Here is a 24791-nt window from a genome sequence, read left to right as displayed (position 1 = left end):
AGGTAGATTTATCAACCTAGATAAAATAATTTTAATAAATTAATGAAAATAATTCAATCTAATCACATTGATTAGTAGAGTAGTTATAAAGTTGGTTACACCAAATTATCAAATAGCCATTTGACGATAATGTCTGTAAAATAAATTAAAAACACTGATGATATTTAGTAAATTGTAAAAAATTGAACTACATATTTTCACTTGGATGTTCAATAATTGTCTCAATTTTCTTTAAAGAAAACAACAATTGTACTTTACATGAGCTATTCAAAAAATTAATATCCATTAACTTATTAAATTATGAAAAAACAAAACAAAAATCCGTTTTGTAGTAAGTGAGAACTATATTTCATGTAAACAACTTGAACTTTGATTTAGTAATTTTAAAATCATTGATTTATTTAAAATCTTAGGCTAGCAATAATAACTTTTCGTTTCTTGTTAATTGTTTTATCAATTGAGATTAAAATAAAACAATTTTTAATAAATAACGTCTACCATAATACAAAATTTATTCAATTGATGTGACTAATAGAATAAATCCAAAAGAAATTTAATTAGGACTGATGTAAGGGCAATTGTCTGGGCTATATTACAGACGATTGACAATAATGTCTCACTATATTTTCAGTATAAAAAAGATATTCAAATAACTTAATCTAGGGAACAATATACCTTATGCATGCTTTGAGTATAATAGTTTAAGTTATAATAAATACACAATAGAACACATTTTCAGTGTTATTGCATTGTAATTTATAATAAAATTATTTTTAATAGGTAACAATCAATTTTTGTCAAACATAATTATTTAAAAAATGTACATTATCATTAATTTCAATATATTAGTTTTTGTATCAAATCGTCCTGACTTTGAATGGAGAAAGTAGTAATTTTTTATCAATTTCCTGAAATTAATAACAATTATATTTAATAGTATTCAACAAAATCTAAAAATTTTAACATATCTTTAAAGTTATTTGATTTTCTAAACTAACTGAAAAATTATATTAATATATAGCTGAATGAATCACTTTTTTTTTGTTTTTGTATACTTTTTAACCTCCAAGTCAAGGTTATTATAATGAAAGTTTGAATTCCCCCTAAAATTTTTGTGACCACCAAATTTTAGACGAAAAATGTTACTCTTTAAGAATTTTGATAAAAAATAAATAAAAATTTATCAAAATTAATATATATCATAAAATTATTTTAGTCCCTCTGAAAATGAATTCTAAATATGTGCCTGCTTGCCTGAATGTTATAAAATTGGAGAAAACTTATAGTTAGGCTCAGACCAGTATACACTGGTATTTTTAATACATTTAGATTATTCAATACACTATTTTCCATGATAAATGTATTGTTATTTTATCATAACTTAAATTACAAGTGAAGTAACTCACTTGAAATGATTGTCGACTGATATCATATTGCTTTACTTTATTATAAATAACAACACCAATAACTACTATGATAGTACCAAGGCCGCTTAAAATAGTGATTGAATTTCCAAAAAGAAGTACTGACATCCATATCAAAAAGGCTCGTTTGACAGTATTAGCCACACTAAATAAAATACATTATACATGATAAATATTATAATTAAAAACAATATATTTCAGATAAAAATAATTTTTTACCTATAAGTAACAGGATTTATATAATCCATAAGAACATATGCTGTAATACTTTGGAAATGGAAAAATAATCCATTTAATATAAACATAAATAATAAATGCAGACTAGTATTATGAAAAGCATATTTCAAATCAACTAATACTAATGAAACAGGTATTTGAATTACAATTGATGCTAGACTCGTATAGTACTGTAATTCAGCAGGTCTAAACATAAAAATATTGTAAATATTAGTGTACCATTTTTATAATTATCTTAGTATACTTACGTGTATTTAAATTTATCACCACTGATTAACATTTTAGAATAAACATTTTGTAAACTAAAAAATTAATAATTATTAAATTTTGATATTATGAACATTTTTTCTCCAAAATATGTTTATTTTATCAAATAGAAAATTAAATAAACTTCTTTTTAGAAGTTCAAAATTTTCAGGTATTTTCAAATTGTAAATAAGCTGAATTATCTTATTGGACATTGTTTTTTTTTTAAATGACAATCATTATTTTTTGAATTTTAAATAAATTAGATGCTATAACTATAATTTTATAAAATGATACTATTTTGATTATGTAGGCAGAATATGTTAATAGACACCAACAATTTTTTTCTTTATTATTACAGATTTTGAAAAAAATTGTATAAATTAATATATTTACCATTCAGTAAAATTGGTTGCAAGAGCAGCAATGAATCCTGGTATATTAAATGAAAGTTCATTAGATGAACACAATGCAAGGCCTACCATTATGGGAACTAAAGACAAACTTACTAGAAAACCTGTTTGTTCCCCTACAAATAATTAGTTATAATTATTAAATTATTTTTTAAAATATATTTTACATACAGAAAAATTAATTTAAAAGAGTATGATCAATAAAAGAATTATTAAATATTTAAAATAAACCTAAAAATGTTGTACTTTAATTAGTTATATAGATAAATAAAAATACATTTTTATCTTACCTAATAATATTTTAGAAATAAATACAGTAAATATAGGTGCTGAACTCTTAATAGTTTCTGTAAAACTTACGGCAACATAATTTAATGAAATTAATCCTAAAAGAACTGTAATAAACCTGAAAATATAACAAAATAAAATACATGTATCATTATAAGAAAATAATATTATTAGTATGTCATACCTTGTACAACCAACTAGACACATGTGAATATAAAAATTAGGAGGTCGTTTTGATCGTTGAATAGGTTGTTTGTACATACCACATGGCACATACAATTGGATAAAACCACAAACAGTAGTCATGATCATTTGAAAAGCCCCTGAAAAATTGTATAATTTCCAATCAAAGATCTTTAAGTTAATCAAATAAATAAATAACTTACCCAAAACTGTAGGATCTCCATTAAGATAAGATAAAATATACTTGTTAAGGAATAATGTACACCCACTAAAAAAGTACCACAAGACCAAAAAAACAATGGCCCTGAAAGAGTGTAAACCATCTTCCATTGATTTCCCAGCTATAGAAACTAAACTTGATGCTTGACTCATAAATATTAAAGATTTACATAAGAAAAGTCAGTATTTCATCAAAATATATGATGTTAAAATTAATTATTTTTTTTGTTAAAAAACAAATAAATTTTATAATTTCATTACATCATAATGGCTCAATATGTAATTAAATTTGATCATATATAAAATATTAAAAAATAACGGTTAAAATTAATTAATAAATTATAATTCTAAAAAATTTATATAATTATAATAAATAAAGACACGTCACATTGAGATACCTATTTCAATTTTGACTATTTGGTGTATCTTTATCATTCATATACATAACAAAAATTATCTATTTATTATGGACTATCTCAAAATCATAATACACTGATAACTGTCAACAAATGAAGTTTTGTGATATAAGTTCTCATAGCCGGTAAAAATGAAGTTGAGTACGAAACAATTTTGTATACTTATCTCCGCATTTATTAAGCAAATAATAACATGTTTAAAAATTCTGGACGCCAGTATATATTTTAAGGTTATTATATCAATGTGACTAACATAGTGGGCTTATGATTATTTTATCATTAGCCATACTAGTCATATATAACTTTTCTGAGAACGTCCAAACACTAACTCATCTAAAATAAATAGAAGGCGTCGGAGAAACTGTTACAATCATTGGTGGAATTGGATTTCTTTTAGATCAAAATTGTGTTTAACTGTAAGTAACAATATTTATAATGTAAATGAAGTAGATAGTATTATGTATTTATAGTATAACTTCATTATTGAATATTCAAACCGATTTGTAAGTGCTAGATAGTCTGTCAATAAGATTTGAGTCTTTGTGATTGATTGAATCAATGTTAGTTTAAATAATATAGATATTTGTAGTACTCTATACCATTTTTGAGATGAGATTTCATATATTTAATATCCGGCCATTTGAGTTTTCTTTAATTTGAATTTTTCATATTCTTGTTTGTTGCAATATCAAATATAATTTTACTTACTAAATTTGTATATTTTTTAATAGAAATATATTAGTGATGTCCGTAACACCCTATTAAAAATAAAATATTAATGATTTACTTAAATTGATTTAATAAATAATACATTTCAATTCAATATTTTCACTAAAAATTATGTGATCACATTATTTGTTATTATAATTCTTTACAAATTTTCAAAACTGTTTTTATTAATTTACTTTTTCTTAATTTGGTAAGTTTTATATATTAAATTTAGATACTAGCTAGAATCTCATTATTATTTAAATTATTTGAAAATAATGAGGAACAATTTGACATTTTTGAAAAAAGTAGCTTATGTTTGTTTTAGTATTATTAAATGCTGTAAAAACGTCAATAAATATTGAATTGTAAATATAAATTTTATTTGTTATATCTCTGTATTTTTTATTTTTATAACATTTAGAGTACTTTTGGAAATGTTATATTGTGTTCTATGTAATAAAATCATAGTATCAAGATTTGTATATTTTGTCAGATAAAAAATAAAAAAGTTGTTTGTAACATATTCTTATGATAATATAAAGTAAAAAAAATTGTTTTCATATTCTGTTTTTTTGTTGTTACTTTACTTAGTGTTATATTTTAAAATATTGTCAACCTAAATCGCAAAGATTATATATTCAAAATTATAAAGGACAAAAAACTTTAAAAAAAATTATAAGAATTGGTATTTTAAAATTTCTTTCACATAAATATCATGAAGGAGTGTGTTATAATTAACACACGGGTATTTTTTTTTATTATTTTAAATAAATAAAAATTTAGATGTCTAAAATATTTAAAATATACTCTTAAAATTGCCAAAATCCTTTTAATTTGATACTATCAGTTATAAGTATCTTAAAAAAAAAATTTTTAGGGACAGTGTGGCCGAGTCGGTAATGTGAAAGTGCTTGATGTGCACTGTCTTGGATTTAAAACTTGGTCACGGGTGGCTTCATTTACCAAACGAGAAATCAGTTTGGTAATTGAAGTTGCCATCCCTCTCTTTGATGACAGATTAAACACCTGACCTAGAATATCAATAGTTAAGAAACCTCCTACTTTGGTAGAGGACGCTACGGCTCTTAATGGGCCTATAAAGCATTTAAAAAGAAAATTTATCTTTTTTAGTATTATAATTTTTTGCATTAAATACCATAATTCTTAAAAATGTCATGTTAAAAATTTTAATCAAATATTTTAATTTTGTAGATAATAAATTATTATTGTTTAGTTTCGTGTTTTCAAAATTGAACATTTATTTTTTATCATTTATTATATAAAGTAAAATTAACTTTTTTTTTTTTGTCTCCATCTATTAGTACCTTAGAGACATTAACTGGTTACTATATTTTTTAGAAAAAAACATTTGTTTATATTTGATATTTCACCTTTAAAGTGTATAAACTAATAAAATATATTTTAAAAACATTTTCTTTTTGTCTATGTAAAATTACACATTACAATCAGATACACTAAATCATATAATTATTTGGAAAGAAAATAAGAGTTTAAAATTGAGATAAAATAAAATTTATAAATTTAATAGTTTTTTTCATATATATTTATATATATATATAAATTAAATTATAAGTATTTATTTTTCTAAATTGTGTAATTATTGACTCTTTAATTGTTAAAAATTGTATGATAAAATCATTTAATGATTGTTGGTGATATTTTAATTTTTTATATAGGGCTAATTGGAAAAAAATTATATAAAAGATGGCAGTTCGTGCTCAATTTGAAAATAATAATGAAATTGGTGTATTCAGCAAACTCACAAATTCATATTGTTTGGTTGGGATTGGTGCTTCAGAAACATTCTATAGTGTATTTGAATCTGAACTATCAGATATTATACCAGTTATTCATGCATCTGTTGCTGGCTGTCGTATTGTTGGTAGAATGACTGTTGGCAATAAAAATGGCTTATTAGTACCTAATTCTACAACAGATACTGAACTTCAACACATTCGTAACTCTCTACCAGATAGTGTAAAAATACAACGTGTAGAAGAGCGTTTATCAGCTCTTGGTAATGTAATGGTATGCAATGATTATGTTGCATTAGTACATCCCGATTTAGACAAGGATACTGAAGAAATTCTTTCAGACACCTTAAATGTTGAAGTTTACAGACAAACAGTTGCTTCAAATTGCCTAGTAGGATCGTATTGTGCTATTTCTAATCAAGGTGGATTAGTGCATCCTAAAACTACTGTTGAAGATTTAGATGAATTATCTGGTCTTATACAGGTTCCTTTGGTAGCTGGCACAGTTAACCGTGGTTCAGATGTTATTGGTGCTGGAATGGTAGTCAATGATTGGTGTGCAGTTTGTGGTACAGATACAACATCTACAGAAATATCTGTAATTGATAGTATTTTCAAGTTAGATCCAGATGGTGTTCATAAAATGAAAAAACTTAAGGGTCCACTTATTGACAGTATAAAAGCTGTTTAGAAAGAAATATTAAGTTAAAAACATAATAATTTTACAATATAATTGAATATATTTTGATGTAAAATTCAAATATTTTGATGATGTATGTATTTATTATTTCATGATTTAGTATGTAATAACAATTTTTATTTGTGAAAACCAATAAAATTTTTCTTTTTTGAATGATAAAAATTTATTTTTATTTTAGAACTAACTTATGCACACCTTGGTATACATTTTTTTAATTTTAGTTTTCGTGCAGTGATAGATATCACATTTTTATTTTAGAATAAACATGGACATTGACATCCTTGATTTGATTGAAGAAGATGAAGATGATTCACAAGAAGAATTAACTGCCCAAAAAGTCCTACAGATAGTTGAACAAGCTTGGTTAAATGAGAAATTTAGTCCAGAGATACTTCCACATAAATCAGATTATGTAGACTGTTTACTGGAACAAATTAAAGAAATGGAAGGAAATATAGCAGAGTTGTCAAAGTCTAATCCAAAATTAGACCTGCATAAACTTGAACTGGAACGTATAAGGTTTATAATAACTAGTTACTTACGGACTAGATTAAAAAAAATTGAATGCTTTTGTATCAGTATTTTGGAAGAGGAAGCTAACCGTAGTACAAAAGATGCATACTTATCTCCAGCTGAATTACAATTTGCTAAAGCATTTGCACAGAATGCTGACAATCATTTTGAAACAGTACTTCGTCATATGCCTCAATTTTACAACAAATTAGACAGAAATACAAAGGTCATTGAATCTAACTTAAATAGTTTTGTGTTTTTAAAGTGTAATAAACATATTGATAGTGTAGTTATCAAGAATTTATTGGTGGGTAGGGAAGAAGAAATTGTTTTAGAAAATGGGTCTCAACATTTAATGCCTTACAGCTCAGTGTCAGAATTTGTAAAAATAGGTGTTGTACAATTAATATAATAAAATCTTTAAAATTTTTTTTTCGTCTAAGTTATAATAAAAATTTGCATACAATTTTTGTAATAAATAAGTTTTAATATTGTAATTGATTATTGCTTAAATAAAAGAGTTAATTTTATACTTGTGGAATGTGTTTTTAAATCTTATTAATTTCCATTAATCTTACTGTACTTCTAAAATATTCATGTTTTACCACACTGTGTGGCATAGCTAGAGGGACTATAGTAGACTTACCCTCCATTGGCTATATTATTTATCTCCAAATTGAAGTAGTGAGCATAAAACATCCTCGATTTAAGTTGGTAAGAAATTTTCTATTTGAACCTAACTATCCAATATCACAAAAAAATAATAAACTCCACTACTTACTTTTGAAAAATTCAATCTCTAAAATTAAATTATGGGTTCAATTTTAATATAACATTAGAGGTGCTTATTACATCTAATCTTCCTCCTCCATATATTTTTGTATAATGTAAATAATAGTTTTTCTAGAATTTTGGAGGGGTTTAGCCCTCTCAATTTGCACTTATGAATTGGAATAAAGTATAATATATTATTAAAAATAATAAAGCAACAATTTTTTATTCAAACCTAAATAAACTACATTAAACAGGCGAATATTTTTGAAACATTCAGTGGGAGGCAACATAAAGTAAAATGCTTCAACAAATAAAAATTGGGAGAGCCGAGTATGACTTTAANTAATAAAGCAACAATTTTTTATTCAAACCTAAATAAACTACATTAAACAGGCGAGTATTTTTGAAACATTCAGTGGGAGGCAACATAAAGTAAAATGCTTCAACAAATAAAAATTGGGAGAGCCGAGTATGACTTTAACATTCAATATGAAAAATTAGGGTATTTTAATTTCCATACCTAGTTTAATATTATAAGACTTTTGTTAATGTAAGTGGAGCAAGGAAGCATTATTTGAAGTTGTCCCAAAAATTGCATTTTTTAAGCTTTAAATTTTATAGAAAATTTAAAGTAAGTGTGGTTAAAACCAAATGGTTAGGATGGAGGCCAAGATGATTACTACTAAAATTTTTATATCATTGACCATATTACTAAAATTTGTCACCCCTAAAATAATGCACAAATTAAATAAAAAATCTTGAGGTGCTAAAATTATTATATTTGCCGACTAAGATGCTAACAATTTCATAATAATCGATTAAAAAAAAAAAAAAAGTACAAAAAAAATGAATTTTTGCACATCAAATATACATTTACCACATCACTAAATATAAAATTGAGTAGAAATGAACATGTTAATAATACTGTCATACTCAAAAGATCTATAGCTATAATAAATGTTATCATTTTTATCAAGTTATGTACTTAAATACAAATAATTTAGTCAATAAATATTTAATAGTTTGAAGTACTAGGCAATTTTTTCCTGGGATTTAAATTAAGAACAACTTAATATTATGGTATTTTTGAAGGAATATGTTTAAATCATAAAATTCTCAAATGTAATTAAAATTAAATATATAAAATAAAAGCACTATTATAAATATACATAAAATATCATTTAGAATCCAAAATATTAAGTACGAGTAATATTATAGATGAATAATAATTAAACTATAAAAAATATTTACACATAAAAATAATAGTCTATTGATAGTAAAAATATGAACAGTAACTTATTTCTTCTTCTTTTTTGGTACTGGAGATTTAGGATCAGACTGAGAAGATTCAGATTTCTCAACTTTTTCAAGTTTCTTTTTTACTGGAGCAGGAGATGGAGCTGGTTTCATATTTTTTTTAAGAAGTTTCTTTTGCTCTCTTTCTTTTTCTTCTAATTCTTGATTTTCTCTTTCAATTAATGTAATAAGTGTATTACATCGTCTTTGCAATTCATTAGCTGTACGACTTTTGATAAACCAATCAAATCTGAACTGTGGAGCACATCTGAATATATATAAATTATAATTAGATATAACAAAGTTGATTATGAACATTTAGACAATCATAAGTACCTTATAGCTGCCCTTAACTCTTCGTACACATTTTCCTTATCAAAACCAAGTTTATGCAACATGCATACTAAAAATCTATCTTCCTCTTCAGTATAATTTTTACCTTTGTTGGCTCCATAAGATACTCTAAGTTGATGAAATGGAGCTCTATATCTTGTCATCTATAGATAAAAAATATTAAATATGAAACTATGTTAAAATAATTAAATTAATACTTACTTTAGCATCCAAAGCTCTTTTAATACTTGCTCGTCGTTGTATTTTAGACTCTCCTCTTTCAATTTGTCCCATTATTCTATCTATGTCTTGAAACTCGTGACACCTTTCCCAAAAAACTGCACTGTATTCTCTAACTTCTTCTGCAGTTTTACCTAAAGAATTTATAATGATATTCTATAAATTAAACTAAATAATATTCTAATAAAATTATTTTGTATACCTTCAACTTCTTTAGAAATGTTATCAATGTCATCTCGTCCATATTTTTCATTAGCTTTAATAAACTGATTGAAATCACGCTTACTCCAATTTGTAAAACCCTAAAAACAAAATATATTTAATAATAGCCAAAATAATTTTGTTTTACTGTAGCTATAATTAATATTAATTTAAGTGCTAGAATTTCAAAAAGAACCATATTGAAAAAAAAAAATAAAGTTATAAAATAATTAAGAAACAAGTAATATAAATTTTGTACCCTTGTTGTAATGTAGCAATATTAAGTAATTTAATATTGGAAAAAAATATTTTCTAAATCTTTTACCAGTTTTCATGAAGCAAAAATTATTGAATATTAACATCAAATCCTAACATCTGAATCAATTAAATACCCATTACTTTCTCAACTTTCAAATAAATACCAAAACCCAATTTCATTAACTACATACCATAAAAAAGATTAATCCTAATTTTGTGAAAATTTCAAAATAGAATATTTATAAGCACCCTAAATTAAATTCAGGTTTACACTTAATTTTGGTTAAGATTTTATATCATTATATTTTAATTTACTGAATTGTCTCTCAAAGAGAAAACATATTTTTGTTTAGAAATAAAGTTTTTATTTGCATAAAATAAAAATAGTTCATTACTTTAGTTAATAAAAGTTCTTTTTCAGCTTGTTCCTCTTCAGTAAGTGGTTGCGCTTCGTCAATTTTTTTTTGTTCTTCTTTCTGCATTTTAACAGCATCAGATCCTAATTCAGGATTTTTTGGAACCTAGGAATTATAATGAAGTATTGTTATTTAAAAAATAATACTTATAAAGCTTGGAAATCATACTTTGTAACCAACAGTTTGACGGTAATAATAAATTTCTTGATCAAGTAGATCAAATAATCTAGTAGGAAAGAACTGAAAATCTTGAACCAAAGGTTGTTTAGGAGGACGAGGTGCCTAGAAAATAAATTTTATATAATTTAACTTTTATGTTGTCATCTTAGAAATTTTATATTATCTAATTTATAAATATAATTTCAATTGAGGTTTATAATTGAGGTAGCAGAAAAAACTACAAATATTTATTTATTTAAAAAATGGAAAGGTATGTAGCTTCATAGGTATGAAGATTACACACACACACACACACACAAAGATTGATAAACCACAACTCACAAAATAAATACAATATTGGAAAATTTATTTTTTGGTTTCTTTTAATTACATATAATTCTTGATTTATCATTTATTTATTACTTTTTAGGATCATCTTTTATATTGTATAGGGTGTCAACTAAAATTTTGATTCAAAATGTTAAGGTTACTATTTTTATTCGTCCTTTAAAATTGAGATTTTTATAAAAGTTTATAATTTACATATATTGAACTTTAAATTACAATTTTAGCTCAACTTGCAAGTTTAGAATTAATATAATTAAATAGAAAATTTTATGTGGATTTAATAAAAAATCATATTTTTTATATTGATATGTGTTAAAGAAATTATATAATTACTATTAACAGTAAATTTATGAGAAAGACTCAAAATCACTATTTTTTGTATTAATATCTAAGTAAATCACTTCAATAAATAAAACAAAATTCAATATATCAAAGCAACATTTTATTTAAGAAAAGGGGAAATTTTTTTAATTTTTGAGGGTAATATCTATAACTAGATACTAGTTTGTATTGAAAAAATTGGTAAAATGAAAGCTGAAAAAAATGACAAACACAAAAAATCTTCATAGTAAAATAATTTTAATATGAATAAGAAATTTCTTCTCTCAAGGGTAAACTACAGTAATAGGTCTTTGATATTCATTGAAGTTACATAATCTAAATGAGATAAAAATCAAATAAATTTTGAATTTTTTGCCAACTTAAAAAGAATTAAGAAAAAATGCAAAAAGTAATTAATATAGTTGGTGTTCAAACCTCATACCCCCCAGTGTAAAAGACTGTAGCATCACCGACACAGCAACTGTACATCACATATATAAGCATCTAAAATTTAAGCTAGTTCAAAAATTCAACATAGTTTTTCTTAACTTAGGAGAGGCAAAATAAATTTAACTTTATACATAATGTAAGTTATAATTATGTAACTTTTATGAAAATCGATGGCTTTATACTATGGCAAAACTTTGTAAGGTATTTTAAAATAAAAAAATTGCCCAGTTGAACATTTTTTAAAAAGCAATAAAACTGTAAAATTGAAAAAAAAAAACGGTAGCACAGGTGTCGTGACACAGTATGGACGAAGCATAGTTGGGACAAGTATAGATTTAATTTGACAGTGATTAAAATCAATATCATTAGAAACACTTCGATGCAAATCTGTAGATAATGTTTAATTTTAACAAATTAATGGATTATTCCAGAAGCTACATGCATGATGATCTCCTATTTCTTCATTTATATTCTGGTTAGTAGTTCTTTGATTTAAAAATATAATATATGAATAAATACTAATTCTAGTTATTAAATTTAATATGAAAATGATATTCAATAATTTAATATTGTAATTTATAAGGAGAAATTAAAAAAATAATAAAGTAGTTGCATGTTGCTTCACTTATACGTGTATAAAAATTTAAAGGGCTTGATGCAATATTTTTCAATAAAAACTGTTTGTTACTATAAATAAATGCACTGGACTACAAGGACTTTTCATCAGAAACAAAAATATACTTTTTTTTTCAACTTATCGCGCTGTTTTCAAATCTACAATTACATTTGTTCTATCACTTCTATTTTTTTATATTATTACTAATTACATACAAAATAATAATTAAAAGAAAAAAAATTTGTTTTCAAATTATTATTGATTTTGATTTTTAATATGTTAAAAATAATCAGTCCAAAATTTCATTTTTAATCTATTTTTTTGGTCTTTTAAAGTTGATGAAAAGTTTTTGATAAAGTTTTATGAAAGTTTATCGTAAAAAAAAATTGAATATGTTGCCATAACTTTTAGCTGAATTGCAAGTTTCAAATTGACATCATAAATAGAAAATTTTATAAGAATTAAAAAAATGGTATTTTAAGATTAATAAGCAGTCAGGAAATTTTATAATTACTATTTATCAGAAAAGCTCATTATTTTTTTGCATTTTTATCGTAATATATAACTTAAATAAAAATCATAGTAATCATTTCTAAGTAACTTTTGGTATTTAAAAAAATTCTACAATTGAAATATCCAGAACTTAATTAATTTTTAAGATATACTTTAACTAAAAAAAAAAAAAAAGTTATCATTTTGAATCCCTCTTGTGGGCAGGTAAAGGGTCAGATTTATATAAAAAAAAAAACCAAATGATAGATAAAGACATGCATCTATATAAAAAAAAATTATACTGATTTGGTCATTTTTGATAAAGTTATAACAGTTAACAAAGTTATAAGCTTTATACACTGGACTACAATGAACTTTCATCAGAAACAAAAATGTACTTTTCTAAATCAACTTTTCGCGATGTTTTCAAATGTGCAATTAGACTTTTACTATCACTTCTAAGTTTTAATATTATTACTTATTATTAAAAACTAAGTATTTACAAAAAAAAAAAAAACAATTAAGAACAAAAAAAAATTATTTTAAATTTATACTGATTTTGATTATTAATATGTTAAAAATAAGAAAATGACATATTTAATCTATTTTTTTAAGGGATTAAAGTTGATTTTTGTGAATGTTCATAATAAAAAAAAAAGTATTTATTTTACCATAACTTTTAGCTCAATTGGCAAGTTTGAAATTGACATCATTAAATAGAAAATTTTATGAGAATTAAAAAAATTGTATCGTTCAGATTTTTATCTTAACAGACAAAGTTGTTAAAAAGATTTACTCAGTTAAAAATTAAAAATTTGATTATAATTGTAAAAATCCATTGTTAATTCAGGAGATACTAACAATCATTTTTTTTAGAAATGATTTATATAGCATCATGTTACCAAAAAATTTGGAATATCATAGTCTAGGAGTAGTACACACAAATAGTGTTAAAAAATTATTAAATTGCAAAGTAAAATTATTTAATTTTGTAGTTGAAACCTATCATATCAAACTTGATTCGTCAATAAATACTTTGAAAACATTAGAAATGAATGATTTTAATTGTCTGCATGGAGAACATGGGATAAGTAACTGTTTAATTGATAAATTAGAAATTTTTTTTCAATTTTTGAGTGTAATTTCTTCAACTAGATACGAATTGTAGTAATTTGACGTATTATTGAAAAAAGTAGGTCAAGTTAGAGTAGAGAAAATAAATAATAGTCATAAAAAAATACCTTCTCAGCTTCGCATCTAAAACTTAAAATATAGTAAAATAATTTTAATATGAATAAAACATTTCACCTCGCGAGTGACAACGACAGTGATGGGATCCTTGATCTTTATTGAAGTTATTGAATCTAAATGAGATAAATATCTAAGGTTTCAATATAAAAAAAAAAATTATGTTGATTTGTTCATTTTTGAAAAAGTTATGGTAGTTTTAAGAAAAAAAGTGAAAAAAAAGTCAAAAATATTGATTTATAAAATTGTAATTTTTTTGGAAATTTCTCCTATTTACGGGAAACGAGAAAAATGTTTTCAATTTTTGAGGTTAATGTCTTTGACTAGATATGATTTGTGATCTTTTAACGTATTGTTGAAAAAAATCGGCTCGAGAGAGCTGAAAAATGTGGTAACAGGCACACAAAAAAATAATAATAATAATAAAAATTAATACCTTCTCAGCTTTGCATTGAATCTAATAATATTCTAATTATAATTTAGTTAACATTATAGAAAAATTCGACAGGTTTGTAAAAAAAGTGAATTTTTATAAGAATGTTCATTACAGTGATTTGACATTATACAGCATAGTTGTCATAAATAAGTCCCAATTTTTACAATAAACTTACACATTATATATTAAATAAATAAGATTATTAATAGATTATACTGTAATGTATACCCAAACTTATATACTTATAATTGATGAAATTTTTAGTGTCAAACATTCATTAAAAAAATTAAAAAAATAAAATATACCAATAAATTTAATTAAATATATCAAAAAAATTTGTATTATAAATATATTTACGAGAAAATGATGGAAAATATTTGTGTACCAAACATGTTATTAACTAATATAACATCCGAAAAAAAAGTTACAATGAAGATAGTTAATAATCTTACCCAATCAATACAAATATGAAAACTATATTTTTATGATACTTCAGAAAAGGATCGGGTAAAAAAATAGTCGAAATTATAAAATGCTTATGGGCAAGCAACAAAAAAATTCTGATCTTTGTCAATAATTTTTTTTTCAACAAAAGCACTTGATCCTGTTGAACAAAATGTCTGTGCACCATGCAAGTAACTTTTCAGAAAAGCACTTTTTGCCTTATTATATAAAAAGATTAGATTTACCTTTGGTTGTTTTGGCTCAGATGTTCTTAATGCTTCACGAAAGTAAGCATCTACTGCATAATTTGCTTTGCGTTCTCTTTTTGGAGGTTCTATCCAGCTTCCAATTCCTATTAACTTTTGTTTTTCTCTAAAATAGAAAACGATATTAAAAAAAAAAATTAATAATAACTCAATTAAAAGTACTTCTCGACATAGGGATGTATAATGTTCAATTTTTTTTATATGAAATATTCAAAAATATTTAACACAATCATAATTAAAAGTTAAGGTTGGCCTGACCTAGTGAGTAGAAACGTATGTTTCAACGCATGGGATCCCGGGTTTGTTCCCAAGGATGTAAATGAGATATTTCTTGTGATTTTCTAGTTAGTGGTGTCATAATAATCGTCAGTCCATCATTGGTTTAGCCAAGAATCATCTCTGACTGCCTAATATATGGGTCATTCCATATGAAATCACCTAATGTGTGTGCTGGTATAGTTCAGAAATTTATGAAATTTATATCATAGACTTCTTAAATGTCATTGACAACAGAAATATATTTTCTTTTATATTATTTTATTTTTACCAGATAGCGCATTTTTTATAATTAAAGACATGAAAAAACAGCCTATGTTTTAGAGCCTATAACTTCACATCCAAATAAGTTATAAATTAATAAACTTATAAAATTAACAAATTTATAAACTTAAGAATGAAATTGAAGTACTATTTAATATGAGTAAAACAGTGCTAGTTCCACAGTGATAGCTTATTTGGATATGAAGTTATAAGCTCTAGAACATAGGCTGTTTTTTCATGTTTTTAATTATAAAAAATGCGCTATCTGGTAAAAAAAAAATAATAATAAAAAAAATATATTTTTGTTGTCAATGACCTTTAAGAAGTCTATGATATAAATTTCATACATTTCTGAAATATTAGGTACACACATTAGGCGATTTCACATGGAATGACCCATATGAAAGAGGGCTACCACCCTCTGTAGCATGTTAAGTTTGGGAAATAGAAAGATGTAAAAGTGATCATTATTTTAATCATGATTAAAAGTTAATATTTTTTTTTCACATAAGTACCAAAATTTGAATCAACAATAAATTATTATTAAGTACTCCCTTGATTATAAAATACTTAAAAGTAAATTACATACAATTCACATCTTTAAATTCATTTAAGAAAACATAATACTCACCTATAATCTTCACCTTCAAAAGTATACAATGATTCTGTTGGAGCATCCAATGTAAAGTTTCTTAAAGATGATTCCCCTAATGACTCCAATTTTTGTTTCATTTCTTCAGTCTAAAAATATTAAATTAAACTTAGTATTCCGTTTATTTAGAAAAAAAAAAGTTTTACTTTTTCTTCTCCTTTTCGTAGAATAGTTTCGATATCCTCATCAGTGATTTCAGAATCTTTAGATTGAAAAACATGATTTGCACCATGTCTTATCATATTGAGCATTTCATCTTTGTTCAATGCATTTTTTTGATTGTCAACTAAACGTCCTTGTTGTATAACTAATTTATCTAACCTCAGTTTAACTTCAGCCCTTTCGACTATCTTTTCTTCTACTGTATTTTCAGTAATCAATCGAAAGACTCTAACTTGTTTCTTCTGGCCAATACGATGAGCTCGATCCTAAAACATATTCATGGTTATTTCTTAAAATATCACCACAATCAAAAATGAAATTTCTCACCATAGCTTGTAAATCCATCTGTGGATTCCAATCTGAATCATATAATATGACTACATCTGCAGTAGCTAAGTTAATACCAAGACCACCAGCACGAGTAGAAAGAATAAATACAAACTTTTTACTATTTGGTTCATTATACTCATTGATTTGTCGTTGACGATCTTCATGAGGTGTTTGTCCATCTAATCTACAATACTAAATTTAAGAGATTTAAATTATAAAGTATTTATATGTCAAGTAATTAAAAATTTAATAATACTAACACTGTATCCTCTCCAGTGCATATAATCTTCTAATATATCCATCATACGTGTCATCTGACTGAATACTAAAACTCTTGAACCCTGGTCTTTCAATGCTTTTAATAATTTATCAAATACAACCATTTTTCCACAGTTGTTGACCTATTTAACATAGATCAATTAATAAAATGTTAAAATTATACAAAATTAAGTGATGTCTTACAATATGTTCGTCTGTTGTGTAAGGTGGACCAGGTTCAGCTCCATCAAATAAATAAGGATGATTACTACACTTTCTTAACTGCATGAGAATATTTTGTAAGCGCATCTTTTCAACTTTACCAGCTCCATTAACAATATCAATATCTTTCATTAAAACTTTGGTGTACCTAAAGTATAAAGTAATTTATAATATAATTAATAAATATTATGTCTAGAATTTTGACATGCATACCACTCTCTTTGTAATTTACTGAGACCAACATAAACTTTTACTTCTTTCTTAGGTTTTAAACGTTTTTCAACTTCTGATTTTAATCTTCTTAAGAGAAATGGTCTCAAAACCTATAAAATAAATAAGCAGTTAGTGATATTGCTAATTATTAGACTTTTGAATCAAACTTGGAATATTAAATTTGTGTTGGAAATCAAAATTAAAATAAAAAAATCTGAATCATTAATAATAATTAAATAATTAGTTTCCATTTAATAAAAAAAAATATTCTTCTTTTTCCTCGCCTTAATCCCAACTACCTAGGGTCAGCCACTCTTATCCTAAACTTCCACTTGACATAATCTCCCACATCATTTACGCTCACATCAGCTGTCCTCAAATCGCATTCAATAGCATCCATCCATCTCTTTCTTGGTCTTCCTCTACCTCTTCTTCCTTCAACATTCATTTCTATAACTGTTCTTACAGCTTCTGATTGTTCTCTCCTCATAACATGACCAAACCATCTAAGTCTATTTTCTCTCATCTTATCCACGATTGACGCTACACCTATACTCCCTCTTATATGCTCGTTCCTTATTCTATCTTTTTAAGTCATTCTACTCGTCCATCTAAGCATTCTCATCTCTGCTACACTCATTCTACTTTCTTATCAACCGCCCAATACTTTGAACCATACATCATAGCTGGCCTTATTTCAGTCTTGTAGAATTTACCTTTCAGCTTCATTGGAATTCTTTTATCGCATAAGACACCAGACACTTCTCTCTATTTCAACCACCCGCAATTAATTCTGTGTCTTACATTCACGTCAATACCACCGCTCATTTGCACAACTGACCCTAAATATTTAAAACTCTTCACCTCTTCAATAATGTCNGTCCACCTCTTCAATCATGTCCTCGCCTATTGTCACTGACCTCCTCATTTCACCTACTTCGTGTTCTCCTTTGTCACACTCGTACTCTATATACTCCTACTTATTCTTAAACCCTTTTCTTCAAGAGCTGATTTCGACACCTCTAGCATTTGATTAATTTCCTCCCTATTTTCTCCTATTAACACTATATCGTCAGCAAACATCATGCACCACGGCACTTGTCCTTGTATTTCTCTAGTAATTTCATCCATCACTATAGAGAATAAGTAAGGGCTTAAAGCAGAATCTTGATGCACTCCTACTCTTACCCGAAAACCGTCTGTTACTCTTCCTATACTTTTTACTCTAGTACACGTGCCATCATACATATCCTCTATTATATTATTATACCTTTTCAGGACTCCTTTTCTTAATGCACACTTAAAAACCTCTCTCGGTACTCTGTCATACGCTTTCTCCAAATCTATAAATACCATACACAGCTTTTTCTTTTTTTCCCTAAACTTTTCTATTAGTTGCCTCACACAAAATATTGACACCATTGTTGACTTATCAGCCATAAATCCAAACTGGTTTTTAGATAGTGATATCTGATTTCTTATTCTCTTATCTATTACCTTTTCTCAAATTTTTATACTATGATTCATAAGCTTTAAGCCTCTATAATTTCCACACTCCTGTATGTCACCTTTACCTTTAAATATTGGCACCACAATACTATTTCTCCATTCATTTGGAATTTTTCCTTCTAAAAAGATTTTATTCAAAAGTTTCTTCAACCACCTTATGCCAACACCGCCTAATATTTTCCATACTTCTACTGGCACTTCATCTGGCCCCACTGATTTATTCTTTTTCATTGATGCCACAGCCTCCCATACCTCTTTCTCACCAATTAAATCTACCAGTCCTTTGATACACAAGATATCTTCTAATGTCTCTCTTGGATACTCTTCATTCAATAATTTTTCAAAATACTTTTTCCACTTTTTTTCACATTATCATCATTTGAGAGTACCTTATTATCAACACTTTTTATACACCTTATATAATGATAATCTTTAGTCTTTTTCTCTTTTATTTTTGCAAGTCTATATATTTCTTTCTTGCCTTCCTTTGTTCCTTAGAAAACCAACTAAGTTCAACCTACAGGATAATAATTCAATTCTATAACAAAAATGAATGCTCTTTAAAATATAAGAAATTTATTTTAATTGATTAAAAGAGTATCTAAAAACATAAACTTAACTATAAATTATTAAATTTTAACTGTTTTTTCATTTAACGAAAACAATATTTAGATAAGAGTATTTAAATATTAATATGGAAATTATGTAATAATCTCTAATATAGTATTATTATATTATAATATAGTATTATATTATATTAGTAATTACTAATATAATCATGAATTTTGAAGTCATTAGACTACATATATTTAAATGAAAAAATGTTACTTTAAAAATTTTTTATTTCAAATACCCTCCTAAATATTTCGTGCATCAACACAAAGTCATTTTGCTTTGAATAAGCCATTAAAAAATTTTTAGATTAACATGAAATTAAAAAATTGTTTTATAGTTCATTTTATACTCACTGCATGTAGCCTTTCAATTAAAGTATTGTCTCCAAGGCAATTATTTGTGTTAAACCACGAATCAAAGTCCTGACAAAAAAAGAAAGCATTATTAATTCTCTCATTTACATTATAGAAAAATGCAGTTTACATCTGACGAGTTGAATACATCTGGTAGCAAAAAGTTCAATAGAGCCCAAAGTTCATGTAAATTATTTTGTAAAGGTGTACCAGTAAGTAACAATCTATTAGTTGTTTCAAACTCTCGAATAATTTCAGATAATTTACTTTTTTCATTTTTTATTCTATGAGCTTCATCAATTACTAAATATCTCCACTGAATTTTACGCAATACACCTCTTTCACGAATGATCATTTCATAAGAAGTAATACATACATCCCAATCACCAGGTAATAACACATCACGAACAAACGTATTCTGTAACATTAAAAATCAAATTTAATCAATAGTATAATATAAAAGATTTTTTATTATTATCATTCTATATCTTATCGAAAATCCTATTTTCCAACACAAAGACACGGCCATCAAGGTAATGTATTGGAAATCACAAGAAAAATTAACACAGTGCAAGGTTAGGACACTCGACCCAAAGTGTCACATTGAAACGCTTTGTTACTTAACTTGTTATTATGTAGTCAATACATACCTTTTTTAGATAAATAGCATACTGTATGATATAGGATATAATATGACCTCATCAATATATCATAATAAAACTACTAAACTATCTAATTACAAAGTAATTATCTAAAGAAAACAAATTTGCTTAGTTTATTTTATTTCTAAATGTACTCAAGCTGGATAAAAATTAAATACAAATTAACTTACTCTAGCATCTTTATCTCCAATTAAACAAACTGTTCGTATTGTAGGACACCATTTTTTAAACTCATTAACCCAATTTTGCAATGTAGATTTAGGTACAATTACCATATGAGGGCCTGGTATATTTCTATAATGCTTCATATAACTATCATAAAGAAAATAATATAAATTTTTAATTATCAAATCTCATTAATTAATAAAAAAAATCATATTTACCCTAGGAGTGATATAGTTTGTAGTGTTTTACCAAGACCCATTTCATCAGCTAATATTCCATTGATGCCATTTTCATACAATGATATCATCCAATTTAAGCCTCGAATTTGATAATCACGTAATTCTCCATTTTTAATATAATAAGGGGATTCTTCAAATTGTGTTATGTATTTATCAGCAGCTAATGATTCTTTTAATAACTCCTCATCTTCCTCTTGTTCTGTTTGGCGATGCCGATGACTAAAATCAAGCATTTTAGAAATATAATTTTTTAAAAATTTGCTAAGTGACTTCAATTTGAAGTAGGCTAGGGTTGGGTTTATGATCACTCAAAATTTATTGTAGTTAATTGACTAGACTTTAACAAGTCAAATGGTCAAAAAAATAATAATTATTAAATAAACTATCACACTTTATCTATTTAAAATTTAGGCTGGAAAGTTAGTTATTTATTCTAACATGTGATGATAAGCTATATTTAAAAAAATATAGATGAATTATAATTTATAAGTTACTATGTTTCAATAGTAAATTCAATTAGGTTACTTTTTTTTAATAGTAATAATAACTTTTTAATTTAAGTTAAGTTAGCTAATAGACATTTTACTGACCATATAAAAAGAAATTTTAGTATTAAAAGGAATGAAACAATCCAAACTATCTACAACAAAAACTGCAACAAGAAAATTATATTTTTAAACATTTCATCGTAATACTAAATCTTAAATAACACATAATTATTTAATGTTAAATTAACACATAATTATAACAACACAATTATATTATTGCTGTTTATGAAATAGACAGTCACACAAAGAACAATTCACATTTTTTTTTAAATTCTAGGAAAATTTTATTTTACTTCAGTGCTATACTAAATACTCTATTAACCACAACTACTGAATACTAATTCAACTTATTTAAAATTAAAACCAAAGCTACTTATTTTACTATATTTAATTTTCTAATTATATTGTAAAACTAACTTTACTTTCACTCATCAAATACATTAGTTCCCAGCTTTGGAAAAAATTAAAACAAAACTTTCATAAAGTAAAGAATAAATGCGCAAAAAAAACAGTGCTGTATGATAAAAGTTAAAATACAGATTTTTCATTTTTTATCTTGATCAAATTATGAACAGTCAAAATCTCTTAGATCAACTGACCAAATTTTGACTAATAAATTGACATCATGCCAACTATAAAGAAAACTTATGTTTTAGAACCATATATAAACTTTTTTAACAAAGGTTTTACTTTAAATTAACAATAATTAATTAACTAAAATATATTACTCTGTGGAATCTCCTATTTCTGCTTTAGGCTTCCGTGGTCGACCTTTTGCTTTTTTAGGCGTACCCCCTGGTCCAGTAGTATTTGAGTCTTTTTTCAAATTTGTAGTCATAAAATGTGCGAATATCTCAGTTTGCTTAAGAAGATAATCAAACCTTTTACCTCGATCAGTCTCCTTAAATGTAGAAATACATTTATTTAATTACATAACACTTAATCTAGTTATAAAATACTTAATGTTTAAATTATTTTGGGGCATATTTATAGGTGTTTTTCTAACCTTAACTCCCTCACACCAAACTAAAAACTATCTAAAATTTGATACAATTTGAAGGTGGTATAAAAAAATTTTTTTTGTGCTAATCCCCGGAATAAAATCCTATATAATACTGATATAATTCAATAACATTAAGGAAAATTTACACATTTGAGATAGAAACTTTTAAAAACTAATAAATATGATAAATGGTCTCTACTCTTAGAGTATTTTATTTAGATTTAAAAATAATTAATAAATAGAAGTTGATGCATTTTTGTACCCATTAGAATCTTAATTAAACTTTACCAACTATTTTTAAATAATGAAAACTAATGAGATATCAAAATTTAATACTTATGTTATTAATATTCACATATTTTCAATATAATACTTTAGTAGAAAGTAATTAGAATAGTTAGAAATATTCTATAAGACTACTTTTTAAAAGTAAATAAAAATGATAAAATACTATATATTTAACAAACACAAAAACATAACATTCAATATAAAACTTTCTTATCTATGATGCAACACTTTCTTTATGTATATCAAGTGATTAACCTTATTTATTTAACTATTAACATTTTTTTTTTTGTTAATAGTATATATTTTAATTCAATTTTTTTCAATTTAATTTAAATATCATACAACTTTAGTGCCAAAGATTTCATCTTGATCTTTAGATGGTTCTGAAATAGCTTCTTCAGATTCTGAATCGTTCTATTCACAAAAAAAAAATTTAATTGATACCTTAATAATATTTCTAAACTAACACAATTTTTACAAATTATATTTACATGCTACCTCAATTAAAAAGTCATGAATTTAGTACTTAACAATTCAGATCATATAAATGTATTTAAATATTAATATGACGTAATACGGACTTTGGCAAGAAAAAATAAATTATTTTGTAAATTTTGTAAATAAACAATAAATTTTAATCATTAACAATTCTATGCACTGCATTTAAAATAAATAAAATCTATGAAGTTATAAAATAATGGTCATATAATTTTATATAATAGTATCGTGCTAAATAATATAATTCACTAACCATATCTTCAGTTTTTGAATTATTTAAGTTTTTTTTGCTAGGACTGGTGGAAATCTTCACTTGATCGAAATTTTCTTCTTCAGTTACCATATCAGTGCTGTCCATAATGTAACCTATTTTAAGTTGTTTAGTCTTAAAAATAAAATACAAATTTCTCTATAATCGTAATAAATAAGTAAGATATATATCTTACTTATTTAATTAGATAACAGCAATATTACAATACAACATTAAATCATTAAACTTAAGTTTAACATATATGAAAACTTATGTCCTTGTACAACACGCCAAATAATTAACGGAAATCCACAAAAATAAAAGCAGGCTGGTTGATACACAACAGCAAAGTAATATGAACGCCGGTACGGACTACACAAAATATAAACACAACGCGTACATCATGATAAATCCTTCACAAAATACTATCACACTAAAGTTTTATATAACTAAGTAATAAAGAAAACGCGCGAACTAAATTCGTACCAACTATTCTTTTTCTTCTGTATATTATAAATCAGTGTTACCACTAGCTAATTTTTTTTGTATATACTAAGAAAAAAATGTAGTTTGTTCATCTTATTTAATGAATGTGTTTAATTCCTAAAATATATTATTTAAAACTAAAGATGAGAAAAGTGGCAATTTTTGAATAACATGACTTATTTGTATAATAACATTGACATTAGTGACTCGCATATCCCCGTTATTTTTAATAGTGATTAATATATCTTTTGTTTCACAAATTTCTTGTTCCAATGAATATTTAATCTGTGTTGCCATTCAATAAATATAGTTTAAAAAACTAAAAAAACACGCTTTTAAAGCACATCGAACTAAAAAGTTAAAAATAATTTTTAG

At 25.1% G+C, this 24791-nt stretch overlaps 4 protein-coding genes and 1 long non-coding RNA gene across 6 annotated transcripts; 3 read left to right on the top strand and 2 right to left on the bottom strand.

Moving 5' to 3' along the window:
* Positions 1-16: 16 nt before the first annotated feature.
* Positions 17-2448, top strand: LOC126902563 (uncharacterized). Its single transcript, XR_007703252.1, has 2 exons — positions 17-331; positions 2269-2448. It is a non-coding gene; the product is annotated as an uncharacterized LOC126902563 (long non-coding RNA).
* Positions 480-3350, bottom strand: LOC126902559 (solute carrier family 35 member E2A-like). Its single transcript, XM_050679952.1, has 8 exons — positions 2995-3350; positions 2793-2931; positions 2611-2726; positions 2304-2436; positions 1910-1963; positions 1644-1847; positions 1407-1569; positions 480-908 (listed from the first exon to the last, which is right to left on the bottom strand). Exons 1-8 carry the CDS (start codon positions 3161-3163, stop codon positions 858-860), a joined length of 1029 nt encoding a protein of 342 aa, XP_050535909.1. The 5' UTR covers positions 3164-3350; the 3' UTR covers positions 480-857.
* Positions 3351-3692: 342 nt separating this feature from the next.
* On the top strand, positions 3693-6774 carry LOC126902560 (eukaryotic translation initiation factor 6). Its single transcript, XM_050679953.1, has 2 exons — positions 3693-3842; positions 5835-6774. Exon 2 carries the CDS (start codon positions 5863-5865, stop codon positions 6601-6603), a length of 741 nt encoding a protein of 246 aa, XP_050535910.1. The 5' UTR covers positions 3693-3842; positions 5835-5862; the 3' UTR covers positions 6604-6774.
* LOC126902562 (DNA replication complex GINS protein SLD5) lies at positions 3697-7657 on the top strand. Its single transcript, XM_050679954.1, has 2 exons — positions 3697-3842; positions 6871-7657. The coding sequence occupies exon 2, from the start codon at positions 6878-6880 to the stop codon at positions 7535-7537; it is 660 nt and encodes a 219-aa protein (XP_050535911.1). The 5' UTR covers positions 3697-3842; positions 6871-6877; the 3' UTR covers positions 7538-7657.
* A 588-nt stretch (positions 7658-8245) lies between these two features.
* On the bottom strand, positions 8246-24357 carry LOC126901365 (chromatin-remodeling complex ATPase chain Iswi-like). Of its 2 annotated transcripts, none has more exons than XM_050677773.1 (21): positions 24127-24357; positions 23934-24065; positions 23525-23596; positions 22620-22792; positions 21323-21562; positions 21110-21251; positions 20408-20695; positions 20278-20346; positions 17801-17910; positions 17570-17735; positions 17368-17508; positions 17105-17299; positions 16762-17043; positions 16595-16704; positions 15403-15529; positions 10812-10925; positions 10623-10748; positions 9971-10070; positions 9751-9902; positions 9532-9692; positions 8246-9463 (listed from the first exon to the last, which is right to left on the bottom strand). In XM_050677773.1, exons 2-21 carry the CDS (start codon positions 24036-24038, stop codon positions 9196-9198), a joined length of 3141 nt encoding a protein of 1046 aa, XP_050533730.1. In that variant the 5' UTR covers positions 24039-24065; positions 24127-24357; the 3' UTR covers positions 8246-9195. The 2 variants fall into 2 exon arrangements, with proteins under 2 accessions (XP_050533730.1, XP_050533731.1); XM_050677774.1 differs by having other exon boundaries at positions 23934-24046.
* Positions 24358-24791: the final 434 nt, after the last annotated feature.

Source organism: Daktulosphaira vitifoliae, unplaced genomic scaffold (genome assembly GCF_025091365.1).
Source record: "Daktulosphaira vitifoliae isolate Bord-2020 unplaced genomic scaffold, ASM2509136v1 Scaffold_3, whole genome shotgun sequence".
Taxonomy (NCBI): domain Eukaryota; kingdom Metazoa; phylum Arthropoda; class Insecta; order Hemiptera; family Phylloxeridae; genus Daktulosphaira; species Daktulosphaira vitifoliae.
The sequence above is the reverse complement of the archived record's forward strand: the minus strand, read 5'-3'. Positions and strand labels throughout refer to the sequence as shown.

What these genes read in the sequence shown, in the direction of transcription:
- LOC126902559 (XM_050679952.1), bottom strand. Translation starts at nt 3,163, where the DNA reads ATGAGTCAAGCATCAAGTTTAGTTTCTATAGCTGGGAAATCAATGGAA. An exon ending in GCAACCAATTTTACTGAATG is followed by an intron (nt 1,964 to 2,303) that starts GTAAATATATTA and finishes TTAATTTTTTAG; the next exon opens with TTTACAAAATGTTTATTCTA. An exon ending in TCAGTCGACAATCATTTCAA is followed by an intron (nt 909 to 1,406) that starts GTGAGTTACTTC and finishes TATTAATTTCAG; the next exon opens with GAAATTGATAAAAAATTACT.
- LOC126902560 (XM_050679953.1), top strand. Translation starts at nt 5,863, where the DNA reads ATGGCAGTTCGTGCTCAATTTGAAAATAATAATGAAATTGGTGTATTC.
- LOC126902562 (XM_050679954.1), top strand. Translation starts at nt 6,878, where the DNA reads ATGGACATTGACATCCTTGATTTGATTGAAGAAGATGAAGATGATTCA.
- LOC126901365 (XM_050677773.1), bottom strand. Translation starts at nt 24,038, where the DNA reads ATGGACAGCACTGATATGGTAACTGAAGAAGAAAATTTCGATCAAGTG. An exon ending in TTGGAGATAAAGATGCTAGA is followed by an intron (nt 20,696 to 21,109) that starts GTAAGTTAATTT and finishes TTAATGTTACAG; the next exon opens with AATACGTTTGTTCGTGATGT. An exon ending in TACGAAAAGGAGAAGAAAAA is followed by an intron (nt 16,705 to 16,761) that starts GTAAAACTTTTT and finishes TAATATTTTTAG; the next exon opens with ACTGAAGAAATGAAACAAAA.